Genomic DNA, 12,500 nt, shown 5'->3' on the forward strand with positions numbered 1-12,500 from the left:
CAAATCGGGCTCGTTGGAACTCGTTTTTCAGCGATGAAGGTGTTGGAACACCTGCGGTTAAATTACACGTCAATTCAAATGCAATCTCTTCTCGCTACCGTTCGCCCCTGCTGCTGGCCTGTAATATTTCAGTGAGTTAGAGAGGATGGAGGATGAGGGTTTGCTATTCCTCCTTTTTTTCTTCGGCTGGCCATTGAATTGGCCCGTGCTTCATAAACTCTCGGCTGCTACGGAATCCCCACCACCCATCGTGCTGACACCACAGGGAGGCTCGTGTGAAGACACGCATGTACGCTTTTATACCCCATCGAACGTTCCTTGGCATTACCTGCAGGGGTTATGGGGGCTATGGTATGCGCTGGTTGGTTGGTTTTTTGGGTGAAAATAGGTGTTTAGGTGAGAGTATTACCGATCTCTGGTAGGCACGCGTGCCGAATACAGAATGCAAAGCCTGAAGCCGACAGGACCTTCGGTCGTTCCCACAGAAGTTGATGTTCAGTGTCTAGATGTGTTTAGGAGATCACATACGCTGCCCTTTGCGTAATAAATATTTGTGTCTTTCGATCGCTCTCCTCGCACTGGAAGCTTCATATTGCGAAGAGTGAATCATGGCGCAGCTGGAGGCGGCCTAACCTTCTGCATAGTTCTATGCTACCCAGCATGAACCGTTGGTTGAATGATGCTGTTGAGACTCAGCACGCGATCGCATCTCAGCATTGAAACGATGCTGAAGAGGAAAATCCCTACTTCAAGTTGATATGCCAGAATATTCCTGGTAAAATTTTAAAAATCATCGTCGTGTTGATACTATCCAACAGGGACGGAATATCAGTTTCCCAGGTTACTATAGATGTGCGGATATACCGAGCATGGCCGTTGGATTTATACGGATGAGATGCAACAATTACTTTTATTTTTTATCATTGTATTGTATTGTGCACATCTTGGAATGAAATGTTATTATATTTATAAGTTATAACAAACTGATCTAACAATAAAAAGTTTTATGGAGTCATACAAATAAAGTATGTTAGTGACGGACTGAAAAAACATATCGCAACCAGTATGCATGCCATACTTGTTCGTTGCGGTGGTGTTTGCGTGTAAATCCGTTTGATTCGTTTTTGAGCCTCTGCATAACATTTTTATCCGACACCTTCGCGAGCGAAAGCATACATCGTTCACCGTGAATATGCACACGCAATCCAGCAACGATTCGCGTTCTAGAAGCGAGCGAGTGGAATTTCCCCACATGCTTCGCGAATCAGACCAAACGGAATACCAGCTACTCACGAAACGTCACAATTGCAATAGGACGTGGTTCGCATAGTTTATCACTGTTTACATTTCTAGTAAATGTTGACCGAATCGCGCACAGCACGAGAGCTCTTCGTGCTCGAGATGACGGCGGCGACCTGTTTGATATATGGAGCCCATTCGCCCACAAATCCATTGCTCCTCCCGCACAAGCTAGTGCAATTGACGGTGGCTAGATTCGCTTGCCACGTTGCCTATTGGTATAAAGTTTCCTGACGCAATAAATATAATTCCATAACGGAATGAATTCACGGTGCGCTGCGTTATCCAGTGCCAGCATCTGTGACCGGTTGGTGGCGAACATTTCAAAACGCTGGCTGGCTCGGTGGTTGGCTAGCACGCCACGATGTCCATTTCTCTTGCACCCGAAAATGCATCCCAACCGCCTCCAAAGGTAGTCGTTGCGATAGAATCATTTTTCAGAATTTATTTATCGTCGCTTAGATTTCTTTTTTAGCCTGGTTGCCTTGAATGCACTTTTGGTTAGCAGACGTCGAGAGTGTATCCGTAGATAGTTTTGCTGTGTAGATGGTTCCCGTTTACCCGTTTTGGTTACTGTGGTCACCGAATTCTGGCACCGATCGGGGGAACCTGGTCTCAACAACCAATTATTCTGCTTCATTCAAACAGCGAGCTGAATGTTGGTTGACATTCTTTCGCTGCCAAACTGCATGTCTGACAGTGGGCGGTAGTGGTTTAGTTAATCATTTGCAGATGAAATATTGCCCTTGCTCAATTCGGATCGGTCTTGAAATACAATGTTCTAGGTTTCGCGTACAACAGCTTGCACCATGTGTATGGTTATTATACTCAGCCACTCACAGGAATTTAATCGCATATTAACCGCATGTAGAACTAGTATTCTTGCTAGTGGCAACATTCACACACTGTTTGTACTTGTATATTGTACTTTTATGCGAGAAGACGATGCAGAGATTCTTTTCTGTTAAACATCCATTGCTTTACAAATCTCACGAAGAAAACACCACGTAAACCAAAGCTCACCGAGCCACAACAATTCAACGGCAAAGAGTGCTGTTTCAACACAGACTCTCAGTACCGAAGTGATAAGCATCTGAGCAGCCTTTATTACATGAAAGATTTACTCACGTATTAAACTCTGCGAGGCAAAATTTAATGACACCATAAAAACATGTTGGCCAAATAAAAGGGGACCACTGTATTGAAGCAGCATGCGGGCACACGCGTGAAATATGCCACGTATAATTTAAATCTTTTGATAAGTAACGATTTATGACGTTATTGTGCAAAAAAGGTTGGCGAAAGAGAAAATATGCCCACATGGGCTCCGAGCACGAACACGAATTATGAAAGCTACGCCAGCATCCTTCTAAAGAACTTGTCGACGTCCATGTGGTTGGGTTTTATTTTCTTCCATCTTTTTTTTTATTTTCCCTGCGTCATGAGCCTTTCTCTATTTGCTGCGCAGACTGTTTAGTATAAATTTTCATTATTTTCCACAAACGCTAGCAGCGCATAGTGCACCGCCGACCAATGTCTCCGACAGACAGATGGTAGATAGTGTTCGCTCCCTAAGCCACTATCTAATTGATAGCCAGTGGTCAGACAAGTAAAAGAAAGAAGATTTACGCTTCCAGCCCTACAGAGAATCGCGACTTTCGGTGGTGAGTTAGTTAGTATTTTTGGTTAATGGTTTGGTGATGTTGCGATTCTCGCACAACCGCAGCCATGAAGCATGAAATAATGAACGCTGACATTGATTATGAGTTGTTGCTCAAATGTTACGATTGAAAGTCATAATTCTTGCTGTCAACGTAGGCCGGAAGAGGAAAGGCTGGATAGAAATGCGCGCGTTTTGATAGCATTGCACTAGCAGATAGCAAAGTAGCCAGTGGAAATTCACCTAGAGATAGAAAGCTGTAGCATTAAGACCATAACTTACCGAGAATTCCTAAACGAAAATTGACTGTAACTACTATGACGTGACCGTAGCTCGCCAACACTGAGCCGTCATACGGGTTACCAGAGCCCCAGTCGTACGATTCACCGTGGATGTAGAAGAAGATTGAGTATGGTGCCTCCAGGCCACGGCTTCCTGTTAGATGAGAAGAAAGGAAGAAAGCAGAGCGTTTAATCTTATCGTAAGAGCCACCCTAGTCTCATGGTCAATATCCAGCATCTTGCGAGATTGTTTGCATTTTGTGGTTGGCCACAATTTGTGGTCTAGTCATCGGATTGGAGAAGCAAATGTTGATAAGAGAAATATTATCTTTTCAAGAAATTGAATATTCGGTATTACACGTAAGGTGAATCGCTCGACTAAGCCAATGTTTTATTTTTTTACCAAAGCTGTTACCTTCACAGTTTCGGTCCCAATGTGCATCATTTATATTCTGAGGATATTAAAATACATTTCTGGAATGAAAAGGACATTTTCTACCAAAGAGCGATTATCGTAAGCTCTTTTGGTAATCATTGATGGCAAAAAAAAGCACCAATGTGCTTTGATCGTACACTGTGCTGATGGGGAATCATCTAAATAATGAATTTCGTAAGCTTTTTGCTTACCAAAATGAAAAGAAAAACCTTACAGGTTGGCTGCTGCCAAAAGGGAATTCAATACTTAATGAAGCTGGCTTTTCTTGTTCATGCGGCAAATGGAAGCTAGAAGCTAAATGTCTTTCCCATTTGCGTTCTGCTGTAATCTCACCTAGGAAACATATTCTTCTCGTTGCCAGGATGGAGAGTATTTAGCTTAACGCAAACATGGGATGTAAAATTCGACGAAACAACCATCTCGCACCGTCAGTTTGCCGGTGTGTGTTCTACCTGCTTCCGGTTATTTAGCCAGGAATAATAGCTGTGGTATGCGGGTAGCAAAGACATCTTGTCTCGCTCGTTGCCGGTCAACATGCCAAGTGAGAGACAGGGGTATGACAAGGCTCAGGATTATTACAACCACAAATCCGAGAAGAAAACGAAGACTTCCCCCGAAAGACTGTAAACGAGCTTCGGTTGTTCGTACAAACAGAGAGACAGAGTTAACAAGAGAGAGAGAGAGAATGATAGAGAGAGAGAGAGAGAGAGAGAGAGAGAGAGAGAGAGAGAGAGAGAGAGAGAGATAAAGAGAAAGAGAATTTACGGATGTTGCAAAATCACGAGAAGAAAAGCACTGTTCCAAGAGAACGGGGAACGGATCTCAATCATCGACGGAAATGTCGTACGTTTATGTCGCGCGGGACCTTCCATTCCGATCAGGACATCAGTGACAGCCCTGGTCAAACTTAATTAAAAATAAATAAATGAAAGCACAGATTGACGCCCGCTGTTACACATTTAATTAAGGTTTCAATTAATCCATCTGGTATCCTCTGTCTTTTTGAATACTTACAACTGAAGAGGCGAGTTTTCACTCGCCTTTGCATAAAAACTTGGCTTATTCCATCTTAAACAGTTTACAAGAGTTCTAAAACATTGTTTGAGTCTATTGGATTCTAGATTCGATTTTTCCAAATAATCACAAAACATGCGAAATCTTTCATCCACTCGCCATGTCGAAAGAACTCAAAAGATGTTCCCACTTTAAGCTCTTCTCGAAGTCAGTACGATTGTGCGGCGTGTCTCCTGATGGCAATATTTTCCCAGACGTTTGCTGAGTCGTTTTTCGCTCGTTACAGATTCAGTTTGGTGATGGAAAACCGAAAATGTTAAAGTTGAAATTCAATTATCATTTATCATCTGAGCCAGAAAACTCCACCATTCTCGTGGCCCACTACTCCCCCCCTCCGCCCCCCCAGAGAGGAACATTTTTCCAAGTAATCCTGCATCTGCTGCCTGCTTCGTAAGGCGGCTAACCCACGTTGGGGCAGACGCCAACGGCACACAAAGAAGGTATAGCATTCAGCTGTACGATAGGAAACGATTTGCACAAAATGTAGGTAAATTGTCGTCCTCAAAAAGTGGTACTCAAATGAGCCAAATAGCGAATCGAATCGAAAGTCTGAAGTTTGGGGGCCAAATTATATAGAAATTAATGAGAGAAAAAGCGATGGTGTACAACATGATAAAAAAATCGTTTTGTCGAACGATTGTCGTGAGGGAAGACGGCATATTGTTGATTCAATTTATCTCGAAAGAGTGAATACTTTTATGTTTCTAAAAATAAGTGGCCATCAGGAAACTCGATAAACCATTTGAAGAATATTTCTCTATTTGTATCTTTGCACCATTTAATTCGTTTTATATTGCGAAGCATTATGATAATCTCTGAATAAGAATGGAGAAACACATGCTTATGGCGTATCGGTTCGATGGAATATATGGTTTCTGTACTTTTACTACTTTAAAAACAGCGTCCAACACATATGCGACACACTAACACTCTGCCCCTTTTAGCAGCGTCCTGCAATGCAGCAGATTGGAGCAGATTTTCCTAGCCACTGCCATGATGCAGCTGAAATATTCATAAAATATGCCTCGGTCGGATCGGTTTGAACAAGCATCCGAGTTGAAGCAGCAAAGTTGTGGTAGAAAGTTGTACCCTCCTGCATTGATCGGCCGATCCAACAAGCGAAACAACTTCTAGCCTTGGTTTAATGCTGGAACACCCTCCCTCCTTCACATGCTAACGTGGCTAGCCAGGGTTGGATAGACTCTGCTTCACATTTAACGCTTATGATGCTGCTGATAAACGTTTGGATGGTGCGCCAGGATTTTGGGAATGAGATGGCTGAGCCGCATTTAAAAACCGCGACGACGGTTGAATTGAAATCTTCCCCTTCAATATTTGTTCGGCCAGTGGTAATTTAATTTCGGCCTCATTTTACTGGTACAAATTTACGCCAAACTGGATTTTCTCCTCCTGAGGCTCCTGACGAGCCAGAAGCCAGACGAAAAGGTGAATGTCAAAGGAATGGAAGAACAACTCGATGGGTGCAAATGGTGCATGGTTCATTTTGTGTACGACTTCTGACTCCAGAAATCAACGTAAACAAAATTTTCTATCGTACTGCCGGCTCCAGGCGCTTTTGGTTAACCTAGATTGTTGCGTGAAACTCCATTTCCGGGATGAACAATTTTGACAGCAAACGTCACAAGGTTCAAGTCAACGTGCGCTTCACCGTCGACAGAAAACAACGGTTTAGCACAGTAGGCTCGTTGCTCATGGTGCCTTCACGAACGGGGATGATTTATTTGCTCGCATTTTATTACGACGGTCGTAAATCGAATCATTAATGTCCCCGAGAGAAAATAGCAATATTTCGCCACGCTTCCTCAATACCATTGCGAAAGATTAAAAACACAACTGACGAGGATGGATCAGTGCCCAAAATGGCCGCGCGGCGATAAACAGAATCGCAACAACAGCAAAATCATATCATCCATTCGCATAGTACTCACCAGCATTGGTGATGCATACGCTTCAGCAAAGGTTTTATTTATTCCTTCGGAAATCAAGAAGAAACACATAAAACTCAAACGAGAGCTCTAGCACACAGGGTCACACCGAAGCTTATGATATTAGAACTTTTGCCATAGACTCGTACATACGCACACATACACACACCCACTCGTTTCTCGCACTATCCGGTACCACCGGGAAAGCGGTGGTTAAACGGAACAACTCGCACTTGCAATTTCATTTCGAAGCCATAAACTGACGCCAACTTCGCTATTACACCATTCCGACACAAGGACGAAAGGAAAGCTTCTTTGAGCACACTTTTAGCAGATGAAAAACGTTTCCTTGGAGATGTGTACGGTGGTTTTGGCGTGAAAATGGCAATGGCAAACAGAATGGAAAACTATAGCATCGGTGTATGGCACTCGATAAGAGCTAGCTCAACTCGCAACGCATTACATGTGTTCATATGGAGGTGAAGCATCGCGTTAAAACCCTCGCTAGAAAACCTTCAACGAACTCTTTGAACCGTTACCTACAATGAGCAGCTTGATGATGATATGAAGGTATGATAAAACAATAATGCAGTTAATGTTCCGTAATTCACGGTCCGAAACGACATCAAATCACAGATTTTCGAGCGCATTCCTAAAGTAATTTGCTCCCTTGACGTCGAATTGTCCGCAATAGTCGGTTCCTTTTGGCATAACATTTAATTAGTTTAAAATACTATTAAATGGATTTGGGATCCTGTTAAAAGGCCCTTGCCTCGGTCGAGATTCTTGCCGAGATACATCAAACGCAGCAAATACCAAAGTCGATAAGGGCTATTTGCACATTGCCAAACTGTATCTTATCCGATAATGGTCATTCACGTCACGATTGTACCGGGCTGGCTGTGCGCTGTATCACAAGTCTCTCGCAATTGGTTCCGTATCGAAGAACCCTTCAACCACCACAACACACAAGCTCTAATCGACGAACAATAGATTAAATTTTATGTCCCTAATAAAGGTGCTCGAGGACACTCATAGCTAGAGTGTGATGGTAGCTTTGTAGGGACGGAGCTACCGGAGTGGTTTCGTTTGGGTAACATAATTACCCCTTTTGATGACTCCATCTCTTGGGATGCTCACTTGCGGGATGCTCTTATCACTCTTCGCTGTGGTCTAATCATTTGATGAGCTTTTCAAACAACATCCATTTGCTTCTCAGTTTTAGCGTGCAATTCTGGAGCGCTTGAGTTTTAGAAAATTGGTTACATGGGACGCATTACCACCAATTAAAAGGGAAGGATTGAAATAGCGATGAAAAGTCGATCGCTAGAGTCCCATTACTAATTATCAATGCATTACTCCTCATTAGCACAAAGAGGCGTTTATGATCGTTCACTATTTTCAGCTGGCTTCGTTTTTAGTTAATTTATCTAACTCTTATTTATATCTTATCGTTGCTAAGACGAGTGAGAGAAGAATAAATGAACGAATTGCTGGCCAACGACGTCCTGAAGGATACCAGCCATAAGCCATTTTGACTATATAAAAGGACGATTGTTTGTTCCAAGATAAAGTTGTTTGTTCAATGGCATAGCTTGACCTCTTTTCGCGCACATGGGTGCGGATAAAAACAATATTCCACCTCAAATGACTTCACGACCTGGTCACGAAGACAAATAAGATCAATACTGCTGTGCAAACACAGGACAGAGAATTGAAAAGAAATGTTTCTGAAAAAAAATGAACCAACCACAGGCGAACAACTGAAGGCGAAAGAGCTTGTACTTGTAGCCATTGGATGTGCACTGAATGCATCAGCTAGAGTCGTTCAATTTACGGACGATGAGTGCGGAATTTATCATTTCGACTTCCACTCCCCGACTACTTGCTTCGTTCGTTTGAGAGTGTAGCTACGTAAACTTACCACTTCCGGGGACGTAAATGTTGAGCGTCAGACAGTCCTCGCTCTGGTTAGCCAACAGTGGAAGCAACCTTTTCAGATGCTGATAACGCCCCTTCGGCATCGAGAATAGCGCGGCGGTACGATTGCTGATGTCTGGAAAGCTCTGCGAATGAATAAAATGGCAATCCACCCGAGAGGGATTTCACCATGACATTAGTAAATGTTCCACTATAGGCTGGTTCGAACGTTGTCATGCACAGGAAGAAGCTGACCAAAAGAAATTAACCAAAAACAAGAAAAAACACAGGGGTACGTGAACACTGAAAATATGAACACTTTCTGAAGCAGCAAGACACTAAAAAACGTCTAGAAAGAAAAGGGATGGAGTCTATCCGCACTGTTCGGCAGTCCCGATGATAGAATGCTTACGATCTTGACTAACGGCGAATGGTCTAAGGGAAATGTTCAATGCCGCGAAATAAGGAAAAGAAAATCGAGGAAAATGAATTGTTGGAAGAATCTGTCGTCCAGCAGCAGCAGAAGTTGAAGCAGCGTGCATTGGAAGAATGGCCAAGTAAGTGGAGTTTAAGTGCAAATTTTCAACTCCAGTAGGCAATGATTTACTAACATCTATTCAGAAAATACCCTCCCATAGTTGGACATAGATAGGAACGATAATAAATGGACAGCACATTTGGGCACCTTGCTGAAACAGCATCACCACGTCTGGTCTTTTTTCTAAATTGTCAAACTAAGATTGTGGTGCTGTAGAGCGTCACACGGCAGTTTTAACCACACTTTTGCTAATATAGCTTTTCACTGTTGTACCATCAATTATCATTATAAGCAAAACAATCCCTATAATCTCATTGTCCAGTGAGTCCATTATCAGGGAAGTATGTCAAAACATCTGTTTCGTCCGCAACTAAAAGATAGTTCTTTTTCCTTTTATAGCATCTATGTTTACTGCTACTCAAGTGCATTGTTACTGCTAGAAAATATTCTGTTGCCAATAACGGAATGACTAACCTCCATTTCAGTAGGTTAAGCCACCAGATTCCATGTATACTTCATACATGCACTGCAGTAGCTATGTGGCAGCCAAGCACTTTTGAAGTTACTGTAAGCGAGTACCTCGTAGGCCACCGCAAGACGCATAACTCCATATCCACATTACACATGATTGGGTTTCCACTTCCACTCGATAGTCGAAGGCTTCTGCTTGGATTTAAGTGCATTCCTGCACCAATATGCGGGCTCACATGCTATCCAAACTGTGGAAAATTGAAAACCTCATTTTCCGCAGTATGCACTTCACTTCGATCGGAATCAGGAACTGCTGACTATGGCCAAAATCTATGCCAACACTTTTGACCTTCTTTCTGCCTTCATTCCTGCGGCTTCTGACCACATCTTCTGATGCGGCTTTTCGACTCCGGGAAAGGTTCGTCGGGCACTAATAATTGTAAAAACTATTGAGAAAATCTTAAACTTTACACTTACGCCTGGTAAGCACTTATCGCAAATAGTGATGGGGGCAATTTTCCTTCACTAGCTTTTGCTTTTATTCCAATAGTACCGATAAGCGAACGATGGTACACCAATAAACACGCCCTTCGTACACTTGAAATGATTCTTTATCGATCCTTCTACTACAACTGAGCCATCGGTTCGCACCATCGCTGCGAGAAAATAATGTGATGGATGAATATTGACTTTGGCTAACTGCCCCTTCGCTACTTCTCTTTGAGTGATACTAGAGGAGCACGAGGAAAAATAGTACCGTCTTCGGCATTGTCTTCGTATCGATCAAGCGAGCATAATTGTGTTGGAGAATAAGGTGCCGCATAAAAGGTAGTGCTTGAAGTTGAGCGTACTTTGGTTCCGTTCCGTTAGCAAATTCTTTCTGGCTCTACATTCATATTACGCTGCTTAATACGGGAACACCCTTAGATCGTCGCATTAGCAACAATTATAGTATTATCTCCTGGTTCTTCTGCTCTTAATCGGAAATCATGCGACTTTCATAATGGTTTCGCTAATCACCGATGTGATTTTTGAGTGATCGAAGTACGATGATCAAATTAGATTTAGAATTTAAGGATAAGTAGTAATAAATTTGTACATTAATGTAAAGATAATTTTTATAGCAGCATAGTTAAATTGTGTGTCGAAATGCTTTGTTTTTTTTTTCTCAGGTCAATATTGTTATCAACGCCTACTTGGAGATATGATATGGAGCGTCATGCTAGTTGATGAAGAAGATAGGGCAGCCACTTCACACGCAACTGTTCACGCTTTTCTTGCTAGAGGAGCTAGCGAACGAAGCAAGCGAAAATGGGTTGGAGTTGAAAATTTCATGATGCTTCAGCTTGCCATTTTTATCGCGCCCGTCTCAACCCTCACGCGCCATCGGATTCTGATTCGGTAGAAAGCCTTCCTTCAATGTTCTACGGGGCCAAAGAACCAAGGCGTTTCTCGCTCTCGGGTTGCACGTGGTGGTGTTGACGACGTACAGGTTGTCAAACAGCGCTTGGCTTTAATGGGTTGCCATTTCCTCTACCACGCCGCAAAGGAGATCTTGTCCATTGCAGAAAAATTCTTGCGCACGGCCCACAGCGTGCGCGATGGAAGGACCCTTATGGCGAAGTGAAACTTGGTGAAATATTATAATGATTGTGCCAAGTTCACCGTGTGCCTGCTTTTTCACGGTTCTCCTTCCCCCAGGGAAGACCAGCGAGAAGAAGAAAACGGGTGTCGGTTTCACGGCACGTTGCCAGCGGGACAGCCCTTAAAAGCGAACATGTTGGCGTATTACCGTGTGAGCGCGACATGAGGGCGTTTATGTGTGCCACACCGCATATACTGGCCTTTCAAAAGCATACCGTGCCGGTCCGAGTTCTTCCCTAAACCGACAATGATGTGCACGAATTAAAGAGGAAACAGATGGGTTTCGTTTGCTGGCTCGCTCGGTAGTTGGACCGGCTGACTGGCCGGTCTGGCGCGTTCCTACCCAAAACGAGTGGCCCATATGGATGGGCCGTTATCCTCGGGGCACTTTCGACAATTTCCTTCACCGAGAGAGCTTATTTTTCATTAGCCATTTGTCGACAATTTAATGCTACGAGTATGTTTTCAGCACACTTCTTCTCGCTTCCTTGGTTTGACGCTTGACGATATTTAACGCTACGCTGCACCGAGGACATCACCATTTTTCAAACGAGACCCAGGTCACATTTCTGCACAGTCATGAAATTGACCTGAATTTTTGACGAGCCATGACTGGACTTGGGCTCATTATTTTTCTTTACCTTTCCACCGGGACCCAAGCGCTACAGTTAACGCTTCAAGTGCCCCAGGAGTAGAGAGCAACGGAAACACTCTTAACGATGAATGAAACTTCTTGTTGGGGGCCTTTCACCATTGAATCTCGCCACGATGAAAGTATGTATCTTCCCCCGTAGACCTGTTTAGTTACATACAATGTACAATATTGTTAAAATTTCAGACATGTTGTTACATGACTCGACAAAACAGGGCCGCAAGTGACTACAGTGTACTGTTGCTCTACCTCCGGTCGTAACATACCGAACAAACATTATTGCGCTGGACGCCAGTCAGGCCAGTCCTGATCCAGCTATTTGAATTAAATTAATTGGATATTTTCGTGGTTGCTAGGTGATGTGGCAACGATATAGCGTTCCATTTCAGTTATTATATAAAACACAGTATTCTATACAAAACAACTAATACAGACCTTCCCGGACGGAATGAGGAAATGAAAGCATCAACTACAAACACGTTAGACATGTTGTCAATGGAATTCAATAAGATGTTAAAAGCAGTGTTTATGCGCGAGCCAGCATGCGATAATCGTAAGGTTGTTTGCATACCTGCGGAC

At 43.1% G+C, this 12,500-nt stretch overlaps 1 protein-coding gene across 1 annotated transcript in view; it reads right to left on the reverse strand.

The window, feature by feature from the left end:
- Window positions 1-12,500, reverse strand: part of LOC125953323 (neuroligin-4, X-linked-like) — an 80,990-nt gene that overhangs the window by 23,945 nt on the left and 44,545 nt on the right. Inside the window, exons 5-7 of the mRNA XM_049682806.1 lie at window positions 12,493-12,500; window positions 8,621-8,762; window positions 3,242-3,394 (exon numbers count right to left, since the gene is read on the reverse strand). The exon at window positions 12,493-12,500 is cut by the window's right edge and continues 115 nt beyond it. Of these exons, the coding sequence (XP_049538763.1) occupies window positions 3,242-3,394; window positions 8,621-8,762; window positions 12,493-12,500 (303 nt within the window). The remainder of the gene's footprint in view (window positions 1-3,241; window positions 3,395-8,620; window positions 8,763-12,492) is intronic.

The sequence above is a fragment of the Anopheles darlingi genome, chromosome 3 (assembly GCF_943734745.1).
Source record: "Anopheles darlingi chromosome 3, idAnoDarlMG_H_01, whole genome shotgun sequence".
Taxonomy (NCBI): domain Eukaryota; kingdom Metazoa; phylum Arthropoda; class Insecta; order Diptera; family Culicidae; genus Anopheles; species Anopheles darlingi.